General features: G+C 35.8%; 2 protein-coding genes across 2 annotated transcripts in view; both read right to left on the bottom strand.

Annotated features, from left to right (window-relative positions):
- TTC21B (tetratricopeptide repeat domain 21B) overlaps positions 1–4,013 on the bottom strand; it is a 30,905-nt gene extending 26,892 nt beyond the window's left edge. The window contains exons 1-4 of the mRNA XM_088519468.1: positions 3,981–4,013; positions 3,714–3,843; positions 2,272–2,382; positions 807–973 (exon numbers count right to left, since the gene is read on the bottom strand). Coding sequence (XP_088375594.1) covers positions 807–973; positions 2,272–2,382; positions 3,714–3,843; positions 3,981–4,001 — 429 coding nt within the window. The 5' untranslated portion in view covers positions 4,002–4,013. The remainder of the gene's footprint in view (positions 1–806; positions 974–2,271; positions 2,383–3,713; positions 3,844–3,980) is intronic.
- Positions 4,014–8,510: 4,497 nt separating this feature from the next.
- The window catches only part of LOC104573475 (sodium channel protein type 1 subunit alpha), a 79,552-nt gene continuing 66,939 nt past the window's right edge, over positions 8,511–21,123 (bottom strand). The window contains exons 23-28 of the mRNA XM_088519492.1: positions 16,331–16,612; positions 12,521–12,574; positions 12,053–12,190; positions 11,138–11,242; positions 10,280–10,550; positions 8,511–9,926 (exon numbers count right to left, since the gene is read on the bottom strand). Of these exons, the coding sequence (XP_088375618.1) occupies positions 8,758–9,926; positions 10,280–10,550; positions 11,138–11,242; positions 12,053–12,190; positions 12,521–12,574; positions 16,331–16,612 (2,019 nt within the window). The 3' untranslated portion in view covers positions 8,511–8,757. The remainder of the gene's footprint in view (positions 9,927–10,279; positions 10,551–11,137; positions 11,243–12,052; positions 12,191–12,520; positions 12,575–16,330; positions 16,613–21,123) is intronic.

Raw genomic sequence — 21,123 nt, 5'->3', positions numbered from 1 at the left:
TAAATTGTATTTTTTTTTTTTACCAACTAGATAACCAAAGAAATATTAGATATTTCATAGTAATAAGTACAAATAACATACTAATGAATTACAACTTGAAGCAAGAATAAGTGAAAATATCTATTTAAATTATTTAAAACATATTTGAAATTATAGCCAGTCTGCAACACAAGCTAAAATCCCAGATATTTGATTGTACATTTAATTTAAACATCTACTTTGACATGTCAGATTATTTACCAAATTGTAATCAACAGCAAGCAAAAAATTGCAATATAAAATATCCCTACCCATCTTCTAAAAATTAAATATAAGAAATACATCAAAAATTTAAACCCCAAGCTAGTACTGCCCTATTTTGCTAACAATCAGTTAACTGCTTTTTAATGCAACAGAAATGGGATAAAATTCACACACCAAAGTATTTCAAATAATAGAAGGGTTTTTATTTTAATGTAATAAGTACACATTAAAATATTTGATTAAAAAAATGTATATGCATTTAAATGCTAACAGGCACATATATGTATGTGCATGGCTTCTATAAAAATAAAACTTAATTCTATTTGGAACAGATGCCTCCTTCTCTAAGAGTCATGGAAGAGAACAACCACTCTTTGGTTTTTGCTAAGAATCAGCAAGACGCTGAGGTTTAAATAACAAAATTGATGCAACTAGTTATTAATAAAAAAAAAAAAAATTCAACTGACCTCCACATAGCACTGGATCAGGAAGTCTAGTTTCAAAGCATACATAATCATTATAGAAGGAGGAGGAAAAAAAAAAAGAAACAAAAAAAGAAATACCTCTTTACTACCATTAGAAACTTTGATCATTCTATCAACATATTCACGAGCTTTGTCCTCACGACCAAGATACCACAAAAATAAGCCTGCGTAGTACAGAGCTTGTTGTCCTGCAGTTTTACGTTGCTCCTTCATTTTTGCATCCAATTCCAGAATAGCATCTCGATCTGAAAAGGTTTTGTTCAAGTCTTTTGTGAGACCATGTAAAAATATTACAGACGAGTGGCAAACAAATCAAATACTTCCAAAGCAAACATTGCTTTCTGAATTGTGTACTGGCAATATACGAACACATAGGCATTCCCTCCCAGCTGAAAATCTTAATCAACTATAAACATAAAAAGCAGAAGAGTTCCATTAACATAGTCATTTATGTGAAAACTTTTACAAACCTCCTAGCTGAGATTCCTGCCAGGTAAAGGGTAACCCGACAGTAAATTTCATATTTATATCAGTGTCTGCTAAGTAAGCAGTTGCTGTAGAATGACCCTGAATAAATACAAGATTAATGCAATCCAGAATATTTTTAAAACTTGTGATCTAAAGCTCATTTTCTCACATCCTCTTTGTGATTGTCTGCTCTTCTCACCAGGTTAATCACCTGTTGACATCTTTCCTTTGCCACATGAGACTTACTGCCGAGTATCTCTCTTTTCCATTTGCAGTTCATTTTTATTTTTAAATTAACCAGTAAATTTAAACGTCAATCTTCCTACTGGGACTTACATAGGAGTACTTAAATGAATAGTAGTTTTACTACTACTTTAGTAGCTGTTCCCAGGGCTTCAAATAAAAGCAATGCTAAGAACAACTAATAAGACAGAATGAAGTTTCACATCATACTGCTTAGCAACAACAGAGTTATTTTGCAGAGTTAAGATGACACCACGGCGGCATATTAATGACAACTCAGTTTACCTATGTTGTCTGCATCTATTTTTCAGATTCTAATTTTGAAGAAGATTTTTACATAGGAAGTTAGATTTTTACATTACTAGTTTTTACATTGGAAAAAGGGGTACCAAAGTCTACCAAACTCTTTTATGCATTTGTAAAGTCAAGGTAACTTGAAAGATAGAAATGGCCTGGCTTTTGACTGCTTACTTATTCTGCTCAAAAGACCTGGCATCAGTCAACAGTAAACAACCAGAAATATCTCGATTGAAGTAGTCCCCATAGAAGATTTTTCACTGTGGTAGATAAGACACAAGATTATAGTTTCTTTAGTGTTTTATTTTAAAATTTAACCTTACTCTTCATAGTTGTGTGTTTTGGTTCCTACTTATAATCTTGAGATACTTCACTCAACTACGTTACTAGACATCACATTAAATACAAAGCTGAACTGTATTCTTTTGAAAAAGCTGAAATAATATACAATGCTCAGACCATAACTTACAAAACTCTTTTATAGGCATTAAACAACCATGTAAAGTTTTAAATAGCATTGCCTTCTTGATCATACCTGGATTAGGACTCTTTTTATGGGCATAAATTAGAGCCATCATTGTACAGAGTGACACTTCCTGTTTATTTTTAATAAATTCCAGTTGCCGAATACTGTCTTGGATGTCACCTAGTGAAAAACAAGACCAGAATAAGCTTTTTGTCTTTCAGGACAGAAAACATCAGCACCAAAACCTGTTTTTTCTTCCCCTTAATTTTTTATTTTCTACTTTGATAGTTCTTCCTATACAACTTCTGTGATTATACACATATCCGTTATCAAATTTGTGTAAGTCTTTCAAATGCAAGAAAGGAAAAAATCATCAATACAGAAAGCTATGTGCTCATTCTGTCGGCTGCCTTAAAGATAAAAATCATCTTTATTATTTGATTTATATGGGGCATTTGCACTCCTGTTTCTTCACATATCCAGAGTTTTTTCTTAGATCATGGGGATCTTTTGAAGATTAGAAGAGGAAAGAAAACTTTTGAGAAATAAGAATACACAATTATAGAAACAGAGGAAAAAGTTTGGGAAGTTTGAGAACAGATGCAGTATCTAACTACCTCTGGAATTCTTCCAACTACCTCGCATCTTCCCCCCAAAAAACTACACACACCTTATTCATACCCCTGATGCCCAACCAAGTACACTTAATCTTATTTTAGCCCCAAATGTTTAGAATACATCTAGCAGGAAAGACTAGGAATACGTTTTATTTATACCTGCTTTGTTTTCCTACACGTTAGTTTTTCTTTTTTATTTAGACAAGAAATTTCTAAAATAAAGAGGGACATCTTCGAAGCGATACAAGATAGCAGCTTTTGATGGCCTATATGAAGGTACTTACTTTGGTGCAAGTACTGTCACATAAAAGATTTTAAGAAAGGCATTTGGTAGCATACAAGCAGATAATCCCAACCAGATGCGATGGTACATCTACCTTACCGGTTTACTTCGGGGGGGGGGGGGGGGGGGGGCGAAATCCTTATTGACACAAGCTTGGGGTTGCTCATTAGTAATCTGTGATCTCCCAACAACATTAGACTTTTCAAAACACATTAATGCAAGAGGGATTCTCCCAAACAGAATTTTTTTGTCATCTCCCCTGAAGCAGGCAGGAAAAACCAAGTTACTATAACTGTATTGAAGAACAAAAATATTAGGTGAAACAACCAGCAAGTCTATCTCTGTGATACCAAGCAATGGGCATTTGGGTAGAGCACTCCTAAACTGTCCCTTACCCCTGAGGCGAAAAGCCTACAGCTCCAGGAGCACCCCACATGCCCGGGCGCAGCCGGAGGGCGCCCCACGACCAGGGGCACCGCAAGACCCCGTCCACTCGCCGCAAGTGACCCCTCGGGCGGGTGAAGCACAGCAGGACGACGCGACTGCCCCCGCAGGCTGGGGGCCGCCGCGGAGCCGCCTCGGCAGCGCCGCCCGCTCTATCACCAACTCACCTGCCCTGAGGGCGCCGTAGGCCCGGTAGAAGAGCAGCACCGGATCGCTGCCCAGCCGCCCCAGCGCCTCCTCGGCCGCGGCGCGGACGCAGTGGAAGTAGCCCTCGCGGCAGTAGTAGTTCAGTAGGGCCTGCGGGAAAGACGGCCCAGGTCAAAGACGGCTCCCGCCGCCGGGTGGCCCCCGGAAAACCGCGCCGCCCTGCCGCTACCCCGGGCCGGAGAGACAACGAGGGCGACCGCCCCGGGCGCGTCACGACCCGCGCGCACCTGGTACCCCGCGGCATCCATCGCCTCAGCGCGTTGCTAACCAGAGCCGCCGGGGCGGGGCCAGCGGAAAAGCAGGGCCCGCGGGGCGGGAGCTCCCTGCCATTGGCTGACTGGCAGCAGTGCGCGCCGCCATTGGCTTGAAGAGAAAAGAGGGAGGGAGAGACGCGGGAAGAACGGCAGCGAAGGGCAGAGTGGGCCTGCTCGTGCCATTGGCTGCTTGATGAGGCGGAGGCGGGACCGTAGGACCAGAGGGAGCTCCCATTTGCTACCCCTCGGTGGGGGGGTGTTACCACTGGGGCAGAGGAGGCGGGAAGAGGAGGGCTGCTTGGAGGTGGTTAGAGTGCAGCGCGCCCTGGCGGGGGGGCGGAGCTAGCCCTGCTAGGGGCGGGGCGCTAACGGTAACGGCTGCCAGCTAATGCGGAGGATATGAAATGGCATAAGCAAGCTTGGCACCAGGACTGCAGCTGCGTTTCCAGCTGTTGTGTATGCCAGTAAATTAGTTTTGGCATCTCATGCTAAAACATCAGAAAACCCCAGTTTACAGAGGACTTTTTTTTTTTTTTTTTTTTTTTTGCTCATGAATCATCTCATCTTTGCAAAACGTAAAAATTACTGTTTAACACAAAGAGGCAAACCATGCTTCAAATCCTGCATGTAATCCTTCAGCTTCTGTAACATTGAAAACCTTGGGTAGGTGTGAGAAACTATTGCTTTTGTGTGACTTGCAATCAGCAATTACAATGTTGTAGTTTTCTTGTAGTTCTCTACCTTATCTTGAGAGGTATTTTTGAGTAAAGAAAGGTTTAAAATCGATAGATACAATACTAAAGAATATTAGTCACATTACTACTAGATTTTTGAAGCAGTCAAATATTTATATCAGATTGTGGACAATTTACATACCTTATAACATTTTAAGACTTATTTTGTCTACATAATTATACGAAAATGTGTATCTTTAGCCTTTGTATCACAGTTACACTTTATTTTCCATAATGAATTTCAGAGCAATTTGAAAGAGTAATGTGTAGAAGATACTCCTCTGTGTGTAGGAGAAATCTCTTCCTTTCTCCAAAAAAATCTATAATGAATTTTAGAAAAGATGCTTTGATTTTTTATTTCTGCATTAGCACGTGCCCAAGCATACAGAACATGATTTCTCACATACTGCTTTCTTCAATATAAGCAGTATAGGACTGCAATGTAAAGTTATGTAAGTGTCTAAAATTAATATTTTCAGAAATTCATTGAAGCAATCAGTAAAGAGTAAATGACAGTCCCCCTTTCCAGCTGTGTTTGCTTTGTCAATATTAGTATCCACAAAGCATAACTTCTAGGATAGTGATGCTTCCCAAAAAGATTCTTAAAAATTCCTGAGAACAAAGCAGATGGTTACTCACCTCAATGTTGATTCATCTTTTCAGAAATGCACTTCAATATGAGATGTTCTATATCCTGTTCATGAATAGCAATTAGCAAAAATAAAGTGGTTTTCATGATCCAATGTGGGGAATTTTGTGCTTGCGGTACTATCCTGCCCTCAGTTTCTCTTTGTAAAACAGAAGACTGTTTAGTTCTTCACACGCCAATCAATGGTGTGGGCCTCCTAGGATGGATATCTTCCTAGGATACTCCACTGCATGGAGTTGCTGCATGAAGTCACTCAATGCCGCGCTGTTGAAACATACAGGATCATCATGTTCAGTGACTGACATGCAGTGAATTAGAAATTCTTAGTTGGAGACTGACAGGACAATCACAAGGATTTCCTTAGTGGAAGAAAAATCAGCATAATCCAGCAGTCTCCTGGATGCCATAAGACTACATCTTTAGATGCTGGTGTTCTATCTGTAAATCAGTGTTTGTTAGCTGAAGAACTTTATTATTATGGAACAACAACAACAACAAAACTTTTATAGTTGCTTTGGATGCTTTCAGCTTCCTTCCTGGTAATGGCTGAACATTAGGAACTCTTAACTACCAAATCTCTCTTACCTTCAGTCATGAAATATTTCTCAGACCTTTACAGTGTGGCTGTTTGTCAGTGCCATGCCTCCAACCTTTCCTTCCAAGATACTCCAGGGGTTATTAGTGGACACTGATATTCCTGCACCTGTGGTTTTCCTATGGAATGAACTGGCAATGTGGTAGGAAATATATTTGATCCGCCTCTCTTTTATTCAGCCAGGAGGTGAAATACACTGCAACAGTTATTTACAGCTTTAGTTGTTATTGACAGTCTTTTAGTACCCGCGCTGTGATATGCAGGTATCTTTCCCCTCTATGTATCTCTGTAGCTTAATGCTCTTGGATAGCCAGAGCATACTTTTATCTATTTGCAAGTAATGTGCCTGTTCCCGAGTATACAGAACATCTTTATAGCATGTTACAGAAAGACAGTTAAGATTGCAGGAGCACTGCTTTACAAGACAATAAATGGAAAAATTGCAAAAGATACTATGTATTAAGCCAAAACAAAGCCTAACCAAACCAAACATTTTTTTTTAGAAACTAAAAAATAGTAATTTTATCTCTATATATTGCTGTTTCCTTTTATGCAATAGTATTTCTCATCTGTGTTTTGTCTTTCTCATCAGTACAGAAATAATACTTACCTCTAGGACAGCTTTTTGTAAAGATTTTCAGTACCTATGCCTTTTTAAATTCTACCTTATTAAATTTCAGGTAATAAAAACAACAGGAACATACAATAAAAAATGTAATCTTTATTATTTTGGCGCATTAGTAATGTTGTTTAGCATCAGTTTGGGTAATAGTAACATTTTCCTGCATGCAGTTCACTAATACAGTATTAGTCAATAATTTTAGTAAAAGTAACTATATTTATTTTTTTTGTGTAAGAAACTTAAAATGTCCTGATGTGTTTGATTACACAATTTTGCTACTTTGTCTGTGTGAAAAAATATTGTGGACCCAAGATCACATTTAGAACTGTTCCAATGCAGCATGAAACTAAAAGAAATAAAAAAATAAACAAATCACATTAAAAAAAATCTGAGAAAGAAAAATTGTATCTGAAAATTTATGATTCAGGCACTACTTAGACATTCAATTAAAACTTTTCATCATTTCCTAACTGAAAAAAAAAAAAAAACTTAGCTTTTTGGAAGTAACTTATGAACTTGCTTTGCAGAAAGTATCGAAATGGTTGCAAATACAGTAAAAAGTAAGAACCTTCAGCTATCCATTCGCTTAGATATCTCTTGTCTCTGGAGTTGCTGTGGACAGAAGGTAACCAAAATGGTATGACATCAACCTGAAGATAAAATTCAGTTCGTATTTTATGTACATAATGCTGAAAAATAAAATAAAATGATTTTTACAGTATTTATATTTGCTTATAAAATTCTAACATTATTTCAACAAGTTTAGTAGTTTTCAACATGTCTGTACAGTCTGGATACACACTATATGCATTTCACTTAAAATTCAGGAATGTAAAACCAATAAGCTCCTAAATAGCTGCAAAATATTGCTTTATGGTATGGAGGAGCAAGGTCTTGTTGAATAGTTTATTTTGTTTAGCTCTGATGTATGGCTTCCCATATTTAAGACTCCTGGACAGTCAAAGGAAGAGCAGCATAGGCAATATAAACATGCACTGATAGCATCCAAACTATCTATAATGGTAGAGAATACATAATTTTACCTGTCCAATGCTTGCACACTACACTTATTGTGGTACATATTTGATGCAATAACTGTGCTCAGGTCATTCTTTGTTTGCTCAAACATGCACCACAGGTTAAAAATTACTATTTACATAGCAGAGGGCTTTTCATTAACATATGCAACATCAACCTTACTGAGAGCTGAAGATGGCTAAACAATACTGCAGGATAAAGAGAACAACTTTGTAAAGGGCTCTATTCGATCAATTCTGTCGTTTGGGGCAAATTCATTTAGTACTTGTATGCAGAAAAGAACTTGACAAAACATGGGACTCTAGAGCTACAAAGAAATTTGTTCTTTCTGAAATTTAATGGTCTGTGTAAAAAAAAAAAATCCATTTTTACTCTTGTGAATTATAGGGGACTTTACAAGCATACCAAGGCTTGTTTGGATGTAATTCGCCACGTGAATGCATTAACTGCACACCTCAAAATTTATTATTCCTCTCTAGAGACACTAAGTTAAAAAAAAAAAAACTTTTGTTCTTTGTGACTTAATGTTTTTTCATGCATGATCTATAAGTGCAGCATGCCTTCATGCAAATCATTTCTTTCTGTATATTAGAGAGTCATATAATAGAACATCTGGTCCTTCTACCTCTAAAGTAGTACTTAAACCTTTCCCAACAGAAGCCCCATTTACAAAAATAGTCACATATAATAAACGACATATGAATAAAAAAAAGATGAATCCATCAACACAGATCTTGTAAAAATATGATGTATGTGGCAGTTGAAATGCAAACAGTGGATACAGTTACTGTCTAATGTTAAACACACAAATTACTGGTTTGCACCCCTTTAGTCCCTACAGCCTGAGTAGCCATTTTTTCTCTTCTCTTCAGCAGTGTCAGCTGGTAGTGAGAACAGTAACCTCATGTCAAGGTTGTTTCCCCCATATTAGAGTCACAGTTACTGACGAGGGTCACTGTCTTTTATAGGCACTGACCTTAAATATACAGTACATTTGTAAAAACTGTCCGTTTGGCATAGACCTCCTATCAGGAGTCCCGTTGACACAAACTCATCACCCTTACAGACTACTAACTATTTTGCACATAGATTATTTTACTTGCATTTTACTTTTATTTCTGAACATCTTTACCTTCCTTTTCATGCTTTTCTTTGACTGGTCTTGTTACACGATCATAAGATGGTGGACAAACCGCTGTTGACGCAGTTATATCTGTTTTCTCTGTAAATGAGTTTTCATTCAACTTGTCAATAAGAATTTCATCTTTGATACCCAGACCAGCCCCTCCTTCAGTTTTATTTTTGTTATAGATAAAGGAAGCTTGTTTTACTGTTCGCTTTAAAAGGTGACGTCTATAAGCACGTTGAATAATGACAGCAGAGACTTCTTCCTGTTTTCGTTTTAGTGTGGTTGTAATAGGTTCATAGGAGGCTTTAGAAGGGTTTGATGCCATAAACCGATCTTCCATCTGTATTCTGAGGGCATCCATCTCTCCACTTTCCCCCAACACACGCTTTGTGAAAGCAAACAAGATGTCAAGGCAGTGAATTCTGTCCCCACTTACCATGGGCAGATCCATTGCAATAAGCTGGACTTTGTTTGGTTTCGGTAGATGAAGAGGAGGTTCAAGTGCTGCTGCAAAATCAGATAATTTCTCAAATTCCATGAACTGTGTTGCATCTGGATCAAATTTCTCCCAGACCTCATAGAACATCTCAAAGTCATCCTCGCTCAAGGGCTCAGCACTTTCTTCTGTAGCAACGCCGAAGTTCTCCAGAATCACAGCAATGTACATGTTCACCACCACCAGAAACGATATGATAATGTAGCTGACAAAGAAGAAGATCCCAACGGAGGGGTTGCCGCAGTCTCCTTTCACAGAGCTGCCTGGATGAGCTTTATATGGGTCACAGTCTGGTTCCCCACTGTTGAGAATAGGAGCTAACAAACCATCCCAGCCAGCAGATGTGGTAATTTGGAAGAGACAGATCATGCTGTTGCCAAAGGTTTCAAAATTGAACATGTCATCTATACCGGCTTCTCTCTTGACATAGGCAAAGTTGGACATTCCAAAAATGGCATAGATAAACATGACCAGGAAGAGCAGGAGGCCAATGTTGAACAAAGCGGGAAGAGACATCATCAAAGCAAAGAGCAGAGTGCGGATGCCCTTCGCGCCCTTAATGAGACGCAGGATTCGACCTATTCTGGCAAGTCGAATGACTCTGAACAGAGTTGGGGACACAAAATATTTCTCGATCATTTCAGCTAGAAACATGCCTAAAACAGAACAAGAAAAAAGGAAGGTTTTACCACTTACTCTCCATATTATAATAGAAATTTAAATATAAGACTGATTTTAAAGTTGCTGGTTACATATTAAAGATATTCTGTAAATTCCACTGTATAATTTCTCTTATAACATTTAAAATTTACAGGCATCATATATGTTCAGTGGTAATAACAGTTTTTATTGTCAGATGAGACAAATTATTAGAGAAAATGAAAGTTGCATTACTAATTTGTAAACCTTACAGTGGCAAAAGCCAACCATGAAGCCCCTTGAGTAAATGTTCATTTTATATTTATTTTATCCTCTTTTTTTTGCAAGTAGTACAATAAACAGTACTTACCAACTATTGAGAGAATGACAACTACAAAATCAAAGATGTTCCAGCCTATGGTGAAATAGTAATGGCGAAGTGAAATTAATTTCAGTACACATTCTCCAGTGAAAAGTACAATGAATACTAGGTTTATCCAGTATAAAATATTTTCCATTTCGTCACTTTGGTCATCAGTTTCTACCATCATGGTAACCATGTTTAGACATATAAGAATCATGATGCTGATGTCAAATACTTGCTGGGTCACAAAATCAAATACCATGCCTTGAAATTTGTTCTGAGGAGAAAAGAAGAAAAAAGAATCATCCAATACGATTTACAATTGTTTTTCATTTCCTATTAGGGAATAGAAATTTATATTCAGTGATCCCTATAAGACTTCAATAAAAATAGTAATTAGTGAGAGTAATTAAGACTAGTCAAAGTGAATACAACAGCTTAGTTCGGGTTCCTTTGCATGTATGCACTGTGATAGTCTTCATCCATCCATTCATCCACCTGGCAGATTTATAAATGAAATTTAGCCCTACCGGATCCTGGCTTTACAAACACATCTTTTTTTTTTCACTTGAAGCTGAATTCCTCAGGCATTTTTGAAACATCTTAGCTGTAGGTAAACTAATGGTTTCATTTCTTTTTTTCATTGCTGTAGTAAAAGAAGATACATGTCTTTTGTTTTCTTACCAAAAGTAAATCTCTGGAACTGTAATGGAAAAATTAACCAATTTTCTTTCTACGTTCTTATTTTCCACTTTTGCTGACTAGAGAAAATTTGTACTTAAGCAATTTTCTCTTCTGTATATGTCAATGAAAACTGAGCTCTTCATAAAAAACTACTGGCCTGATGAATAGAAATAATTTTACCCCCGGTCTTGGTATAGGTTTTTGTGGCTTTTTGGATCCCAACTTTTTCATTGCATTGTAGTATTTCTTCTGCTCTTCTGTCATAAATATGTCTTGACCTCCAAAGTAAAAACATGAAATCAAAAGTGGTTATAATCACATTTATACACAGTGTTATAAAAGAAAATTTAGAGAAAAGTGAACAGTATATCATATTATATATATGTATGTTATCGTGAAGACACAAGACTATGCTGACATTGAGCTATCTGCACAACAGATATTTTTATATTTTAACATGTATTATCAAGCTTAGTTAACAATTAAGCCTAGTGAATTTTTAGTTAAAGGCTTTATTATTTCTGAAGAAAAGGCATAGGTATGCTGTCAGTGATAAACAAGACATCTACACGTAAGCACATGCATTGACTCTCAGCATCATATGTCAGACTTAAACATTAAACACTTCACACTGTCATGTCTGACAAAGATGATTTGCTCCTTTTGTATCTGTGTTGAAATGGTATTTTTTCTGATAGATAAGAAGACATTTTTGCCAGTAATGTTTATATTGAAATCTTTTAAATTCAAATAATTACAACTTTCTAAAAGGATGCCTTAAGGAAGATTCTTCCCTCAAAAGTTCTTAAAAGGCACCATATATAAGTCACTTATTGGACAGGCAAATGTGGATTAATCATTTAGGAAACTGAGATTAGTGACTGACTAAAGAGATACTCCCTTGGATAGTTAGATATGCTGATATGTGAGGAAGCATCAGTTAATATAAACACTGCTTCCTGAGTAAGATTTGTAATGATAATGTTCTTCAGCTTTTTCAATTTTGAACAAAGTTTGAGTGTGCATTCCATACATTATGAACCTTACAAAAATCAATGTTTTGCGGTATCTTTAGAAGCAAAAGAAAATACTTATCTTCTTTTTTTGTTGGTTGAAGTTGTCAATAATGACACCAATGAACAGGTTCAGGGTGAAAAAAGAACCAAAAATGATAAAGATGACAAAATACAAGTACATGTACAAGTTGTCTTCATACTTGGGTTGCAGTAATACCTAAGGAAAAAAAATGAAATTCCTTAGATTTCTTGTAAAAATTTCAACTGAATAAGCAGCAACCTTGGACAAAATGTGCAGAATATGTTGTATTTGGACAATATCCTTGTCACTGAAATCAATGTATTTTTGCCCATTATAGTTATTGCCTACAGCATCTGGCAGTTCACTTTCAATTTTTAGCAATTTGTTACAGCAGAATTTGTCTCAGATGATTTAATTTGGTTAATTTTATTATATACATATTAATTGCTTTTGTAAGCAATATATATATTTTATAAAAAAAATCTGAAAGAAGAAAAAGGTATTTAAAATATTTGCAGTACTTACATCTCTTGAATCAATAGCTGCATACATAATATCCATCCAGCCTTTAAATGTAGCCTGTGAACAGTACACACCTGTTTAAACATATTGCTTTAAGAAAGTTATATAACTATTTTCAACACCTGAGTACAGTATCTGGAATTATTAGCATAATACAAGATTTCTAGATAATTTAATCTCTTGACTTTCTTCAGAGCTGCATAGTAGATGCACTACTGTGCACCCCTGTTTTGTCTCTATATGAGCAATGGCATTTCAGACAATAAGTATAGCCAACTAATTTATCACAAATGATTAATATTTTAATGGGTTCATCAAAGTCACATCAATTGTGGAGCCTAGGTACAGGTAAGAAATAGCTTTTGTAATTGAAGACTGATGTCCCTTCCACTTATATCAGTCAGAAACGTGGCAAACAAAGGGAAATGATGATCTGATGAGCTCAGAAAATGTGAGTATTTGAGCTGTTGTAGGTTTGTTATTCTTATTACTATTAAAAAGGAGACTTGAAAAGAGAGTGGGGACCAAAAGGATTTAACATTATATGTATATCTTGTAGTCAAAATATCTGAAATAAAATCTGTTAAACTCAGTCAAACAGACCTATGAAAAATTACCATTCTTGAAGACACGAAGAAAAAGCAAAATTTAATTAAAAGATGGCTTCTTTTGATAACAAAATATGTTCCCTCATCATATTTTGGATTTTTTTTTGTAGATTCTTCTTGTGAATCATTAGGAAACCATGAATATAATCACTGTCATGCAAAAAAAAATTTAAATTAGCTGCAAAGGAGGAGCTTAACTGCAAACAAACCTGATGCCGTAATTTCCAAAGTAGAAGCCACAAGCTCAGTAGAGATTTTGCATTTTTTAAAGTATGTTGTCTGAGCAAAGCAGAACAACTGAACTGGATGTTCATTGTCAAGATATCAGATTTAATGAAAGAACGTCCTCTTTAGTGTAGTCAGTGCTTATGCCTGCTTATGTTAAGCTTAAATTTGTCTGCAGTGATTTTTCTTTAACAAAGTTTTATTTGGACATTTGTGCATACTGAAGAGAAAATAACACACACCAGTGACTAAGAGATCAACATCTTAGTTTCTTTTATGGATATTCAGTTATGTAGATATACTGTATATTCTCAGTGACATAACAGACTCTTGTCTTTTACTCTTTAAATCAAGAGTATTTCATTGATTTCAAAGACTATGGCAGCATAACTAGATCAGCATCTGTTCCAAGTATGTTTCCCACAAGGATATTTGAAAGACATAAATTCAACTGTAGTTAGAAATACAGCAAAACAAAAATCATCCAATTTACTTTCTTAAAGGTATCTCTCTTTTTTTTTTTTTTTTCCCCTGATGAATAACTTCCGGTTTAATTATAAGTAATGTTGTAGAATATTCTGTTTCTTTACCAGAAATAACTGTCAGGAACATTCTCATTCTGAGACAGAATACTATTTCCTTGTTAACATACTAAGTTGTTGGAGCTTCGAAACCACCCTAAACTCTCTCATAGCCCCAGATTTCACCTTCTGAGTATTTTACTTACACTTACCAAGATCCGTTTTATATTGTATACAATATTGTGTTTTGAGACCTGGTTTGCCACATACTATCCTGGTAATCACCTAGGCTTCCAGGAGATTTACTTACCAAACACTAGGATGGGAAGTTATCTTATAAACACATGATGCTGTAACAGTATCCAGGCAGATGTCACATCTCTTTGTGCACACCTACCTCTTTCTCTTTACTTACTGATGCATGAGAATTGTGAAAGTTCTCCAGGAGATGTGTGTTTGCTTTGATGCTTCTCTTTAGACACAGAGAAATACTCGTACAAGTTCCAACCAAGTAAAAAAAGGAACTTTGCAGATCCACACAGACTAATACGAGCTATGCTGGATCATAGGAGATAAATTGTCTTACAGAGACAATTGTAAACTACCATTATCCATGGCACGAATGTTTATTTTCCAGTTAAGTATATTCAAATTGCAAATTATATAACACTTGGAAAATGGTATATGTCTCTGATCTCCAAAGTCTACAAAATTTGATAACACTGATAGCACATATTGTTAGCTTGTATTTTGGGGCAGGAAAGAATTATAACATTGTTATCAATGCCATGTATTTTTCTAGCCAAAAAAAAAAAAAAACCACACCCACAAATCAAACTGATTTTATCTTCTTTTTCTGAGGTCCATTCCTCCCTCCACCAAGCAACCTCAAAAAGGAATTTCTGTAAGATTTATTTTGACTTAAAATTCCACATTGACACGTTTATGATATATTTTTGGAACTTAGAATATTTCTTTCTAATATTATCTTCCAGTTGTTTAGAGTAGTTCTATATGAAATGGCTATGTTTAATTCCTACACTGGGAATTAATCCTTTTTTTTTTTTTTTTTTTTGGATGTAAAACACAGAAATCTCTTCATACTTTACCATGCATTTTGTAAAACAGAAAAAATAAGCAATGGTGGAAGTGAAATCCTACTCACATAACAAACTCCATCCACTAGGAAAGCATTTAATACCTGTGTAAAATAGTACTCAAATTATATGGTAGAGATTTTTTCTCTTATGACAGCTGAGTACTCCCTTTGACAGACCTAGATTAATTTTCCCATTTGGAACCATGGGAACAATAGGCACATTTCTCTGAACTAGGCACCTGGAGCTATGCAATTGCTTAAGCACCTCAGTTTTCATGTCAGAAATATTTTTGTCATCACCATTGGGGTGAAGATAGCACAAATCACGCTTAACTGAGACACTGCAATACCTATTACTCTGCAAATAGTTGTGGGGTGGCGACGGAGGCCATAAGCCCGGAAGAAGGGTCCATGGTCTTACTCCTGTGCCAGGACAGACTAGGTTACTACTAGGAAAGGATGCAGACCTGGGAAGAGTTTTGTTGGTGCCTTAGTTCTGAGTGTAGCTAAGAAAGAGAGCCTTCTAAACCTGCCTTTCCCCATTCTAGGCCAACGGATCTCGAGAAACAGACTGGGAGAAAAGAAACAGTCCGCACTTCCCTGATGTAATTAACCACAGTGAAATTTAAATTGTCAGACTTATCAAAGTCATACCAGCAACATGCTATGACATTAGCTGGAAAGGGCAGTTCATGAACCTCAGTACTGTTGCTTCAGATCCTTTGCAGGTCCACATCAATCACTGTATCATGCAACTGAAGTAAATTTTAACTAACCTAAAAACAGGAACTACTAACTTGGATAATAAACCTCAGAAAATATGGAGCTTGCTGACTGCACATAACCCAGGTTAGAGTCCAACATTTTGTTAACTAAAGCTGGGGCTGATAGTAAGCTACTGAAATCAAAGTGCAGTAGCTGATGCTCTGAGAGCACAACTTTTGACATTTGACACATATTTGCCAGTCTTTTCTTCTTCTTTTTTTTTTTTTTTTTTTTGGTAAATAAACTCCAGTAGGTGTTAACTTGATTGATCCAATGCAATTTTTTGATTTTCATCAACAGTAAAACTGTATTCAAATACTTACAGAAATTCAAAATTAGAAGGGGCTGGAGGACTAAAGGAGATATAAAGGAAGACTAACAGATGTTCTGTGAAATGTCCTAAAAATTCTTTATTCTTAGTAGCCTCTATCTGCTGCTTACTATGAAAAGAGTAATTAGTTATCATTGCAGTGCTATTACTAAGTCACAGATAAAAATCATCAGGTAAATATCTATCTTTTCCATTTTTGGAGCTAGTATCCCTTTTCATTATTATATATAAACAATAAGAGGTATATAAAGAGTGATCACTTACTACTTGAAGTAAAGAAAGGTACCCAAATCCTACATTATCAAAGTTTACTTTCACGTTTTTCCATCGGGCACTTTGATTGTTTTTTATGAGTTCCTCGCACTGACTAAAATTGTTGATTTGGTCGACATCAAACCTTTCATCAGTTGTGGTGTTAACACAGTAGTAGAACTTCCCAGCAAACAGATTTACTCCCATGATGCTGAAAATTAGCCAGAATATAAGACAAACGAGAAGCACGTTCATGATGGATGGAATTGCTCCTAAAAGGGCATTCACAACCACCTAGTACACAAATACAGGGGGAAAAAGAAAAGAGTGTAAGAATACTTACAGCAGTGAGGTTTTGTATACTGTTTTACCAATGCTTAATAAATGTTTTTTAAGAAACTAATACTACAAATGCTAATGCAACACATTGATAACTGTAGCACTGCATTGCTCTTTTGAACATTAAATATTAGTACATGTTACAAAAGAAAAATAAGTAAAAATAATAATAATAAAAGAAAAATAAAATAGTTGAAAGTAAAACAAAATAGAAGACCTGGTGGTAGTAAGATGAAACCTGACACTGATGTTTCTATATAAAAAGAGATATGTGTTAAGTACAAATACAGAAATAACCAAAAAATGCAACAAATCATAGCTTAAAGATGATTTAAATAAAAGTGGCAACCTGTAGATTTAAGCAAAATAGCTTTGAAATTTAAGCTGAATACACAAATGCCATGAATCTAGAAACTAAGTCTCTATTAAAAGGATTATGCAGGAATATACATATCTTTATTGCCTTATTGATCCATGCAAGATTATAACAAAGATTAATTTCTTTGTATAGAAAAGCAAGACAGTTTTGCAATATGTTTCTATTTGAATCAAAATAATTTTATTTCAAGCTCCAGTCTTATTGTTTCATTTATCGAGTTTAAGTCAGTAACACCCTTCATTTAGCTAAAGAAAGACAAGTGCCAAGGACATATTTAGGATTTTGATTTTGCATTTCAAATTATTTTTGGCTAGTCATCTGCTTAGCCCCTTGTAGACAAGAGGTGAATAATTACTTATGTAGAAAAAATATATTTTCTGATAGATATAGTAAGTAATAGCATGTGTCTGTCAGAGCTACCAAAACTTTTGTGATATCTGCTTGGCTGAAGAGCTGAGTAATCATTTCTGCTTAAATATACAATGTCAGATCTTCTCATTTAATAATTGCATTACATTTTAAATTTTATTTTCTTCTCTGTAAAACTTTATGACTATATAGAAAGACAAACAGAATATATATTAGGGGATCTGTTTGTCAGTAATCCAATTCCTACAGTAAGGCAGGAATGGATATATTAAGGTGTCTAAACCCATCTTTGTTGTCCCTGTTTTCTGCAGCACACAAGAATCTTCCCCAGTCAGTATGATTTCCAGCAAGCTCAGAGCTGCTCAGTCTTACTACCTGTATTTCACAGCCTCTTGAAGGCCTTTGGAAGCAGAGTGTTGTGGCAGTGTTACTTGTCACTCAGCACCCTCCTCCTCCCAAAAGTTATGACCAGGAATTAGGACCTGTTTAGAGATCTTAGATATAAATGTTATTTTCAGGGCATATTTCCATCTCATTTTAAAGATCTCCTCTATTTCCAGAGGATAGAAATGTTTGTTACACAGAATTATCCTATCACTTATAAAAACCTGAAGGTTTAAAGATTTAAATTTATTGGACAGCTTTTGGTTTTGGTGATAACTTTAGAAAAAGCATGCTTGTACTCTTGAGATTTCTATTACAGAAAATGTGAAATATTTAGGTCACGTGTGCATAAGCTAGTCACATATTAAAATTTTTATTTAGAAAGACTAATAAGGTCTAAATATAAGAATCCTCATCTCAAAGGAATGGGGGAAATCTTGTTTTACTATCCAGTAGGGGGAATCAATCTGTTGCTATTTAGGTTGATGAAATTGAGAAAAACATAAAAATAAGGAATGATTCAGGAAATTATTCTTAGTCTGACCTGATCTATGTCACTGCATTATGGTATTGCTGTTCTGCATTTCTAAGCCAGCTAGTGCCTCTTTCCTGTTCAGGATGCATTTTGGATTGAGACTCATCTGTTTAGTGTTAATGACAAACCTGAAAATAGAAATGTCAAGACATGAAGATGGGAATTTATTCCCATAAGTCAAATAAATTAAGGTTATCTACACTCACATGAAGGAAGGGTTTTGTTGCATAAATTGAATGCTCATGGCAGTTACCTTATTAACAACTCTGAGATCCATTGGACCACAGCACAGATCCGGAACAGGCAGCAGAATCCTAACAGCTACAGTAATTGTTACAACAGTTATGAACTGAAAATAGTTGTAGAAAGAAAGATTTCTACAAAATGCCAACCAAGGGTTTTGCATCGTCAGATGAACATGTAATGCAGTCTCTCTATTGAGACTGCCAAAAAAGATCCTGAGTAAGAACTGAACAGCTTCCAACAACTGTTCCAACAACTGTTCCAACATCTTAATTCATATAGGTCACTGAATACCCATCAAATGGTAACAATTTTTGGTCACTACTGACCTGGCCTGGATGCGAACTGGTGACCTAGAGATGAAAGGCTCTGTATCCTATTACCAACCCCTTGAGCTATCCAGTCCCCCTGGAAGGTTTTTTAAGAAAAGAAGAAAAGAAAATTAAAACTTTTAGAAGTTGTTTTCTGTTTGTGTTTTTGTTGTTGTTTGCTGATTTTTTTTGTCTGTTTGTTTCTGTGTTTTGCAACAGTGTTGAGCCTTTTCCCTACTTAGGTATAATGCGAAACTGGACTTTTACATGCTGGTCAGATGCTACGGGGCTGACTGTGAAGTCCAGTTTGGGAAGAAGTCTTTAATTTCTTCAAAATGGTTGGAAGAAATAACTTTTTTTTTTTTTCCTCCCATTTACATTTTCTGTATTGTATTTGAGAACACTTGCGGTGTTTTAGGATAATAAGGATATTATCTTACATAATAAATATCCATGGCAGGAGTTGTACATACGCAAACACAACACCTTCACATGTAAGTTACTACAAATGGACACAAAAAAAAAAAAAAAAAGAGAACCAATTATAAAGTGAACTGAATGCAGAAGTCAAGTAGCATTTCTTCAACAGTTAAACAATTTAGAGAACAAAAACCTGCTGGTCTCCTCTTGTTAGGAATATGTTGAAAAATCTGAAGTTTTGCTCTTTTTTTTTTTTTTTCAAATCTAGGGTATATCATTCTAAATGTAATTTTTAAGGGTTTTTTTTTATTTCCCCGGATGTCCCCCAGACCTCTTTTCTGTTATTCTTTCATATTGAATGAAATACCACTAAGTTGGAAAAAGATGTTCTTGGAGTTTTCCTTTCAAAATTACCTATGCATTCCCTCAGGACTGGGGATGATAAGTGCCAGGTCCATTCAAGTGAACAAGGCTCAAGAGCCTCAAGTCTGCACGTTCTATGGCTTCAAGTATACGGAATGACAATAAATAAAAGTAAGAAGCAACATCTGACATCTGCAAAGTCAAGTGGAATCTATATCATCTTAAATCTCAGCCAGTAAAAAAAAGTGGGAAATGAGAATGAGTCTTCTAGACAAAAAGCAGTATTCCATATATACATACACACAGACTTTTTGTGTTTAGACTTCCAGAACATTCATCTTCCAATCAGAAATGTATGTAAGGTACAAGAATTACTCCAATGCTAACTATATGTCTATTCTTCTGGCTGACTATGCCAGTAAAAATTAATAATCCAGTTTGTTGGTTTTTGTATCTTTTTTTGGACAGCATAAGGAATTTGCACTGGAATATACAAAGTAACAGTTTATCCCTGTATGTAAATATAAGGAAGTTTTATTAGTATTGGCCTTGCTACATGGCAGGTCCTAAAGCATACAGTGATTATCATAACTCTATTATAGATCTCACAGCAAAACAGTGTCAATACCTCCTAGTATCTCAGCAACTACAGGCTTTACAGGAACTTGGACATTACACCTGATTAACAGATATATCAAGACCACCTGATATCTGTAAGCAAACCAGCAATTTTGCAAGTAATTCTTTGTCCCCAGTACAAAAGAGAAGGAAGCTGCCAATTTTCAGATAAAAAGAAAAAATATAAGATTGTGTCTGGAACAGTCTTCCTAATAAAAAGGAAAAACTGAAGTGACTACCTACTTTATCTGCTTCCACTTAGCTTTTTATAATCTGAGTAACAGAAGTTCACCAAAGATTTAATGTGTCTTGTCTCTTATCTCAGTTCTCTGCAGGTGCATATTGAAGTCTAGAGAGGTTATTACATTATGATTCCCTAGACTTATTTTCTGTACATAGTTTCTTAAATAATATTCATGTACACAAGCACAAAAAGTAGAAAAAAATTTACTACACCAGTACCTTTATGGAGGAAAGCAATTTTTTTCTTCTCTGCATGATTTCTCATATATGTTGTAACAAGTGTGGGACATGTTCCTCCCACATGTACTTCCTTGCTAGTTGAGAACGCATAAGAGAACCTTCAAGAATTTCAAGGAAGAGCAAAGAGTATGCTTGTATACACATATGTCAGAGATGAAGAGCTTCTCTCTCTTTAAGTAACTCTCTGTAAAAAAGTCATTCATGTGTCTCAGCAGTACAGAGGCTGAAGATACAGTTGTTCACAGGCTGCAGAGAGAGTTGGCAGTAATATACCTAGCATTAGGAAGGAAGGTCAATTACTGACTCAGAAGAACCTCTGAAATTGCCTTGGGCTGCAATGGAGACTGTCTTAAAAGTCTTG

This window comes from Tinamus guttatus, unplaced genomic scaffold (assembly GCF_059628265.1).
Source record: "Tinamus guttatus ecotype Peru unplaced genomic scaffold, ASM5962826v1 Tinamus_guttatus_pri_ptg000060l, whole genome shotgun sequence".
NCBI lineage: Eukaryota > Metazoa > Chordata > Aves > Tinamiformes > Tinamidae > Tinamus > Tinamus guttatus.
This window is presented reverse-complemented; position numbering and strand designations above follow the sequence as displayed.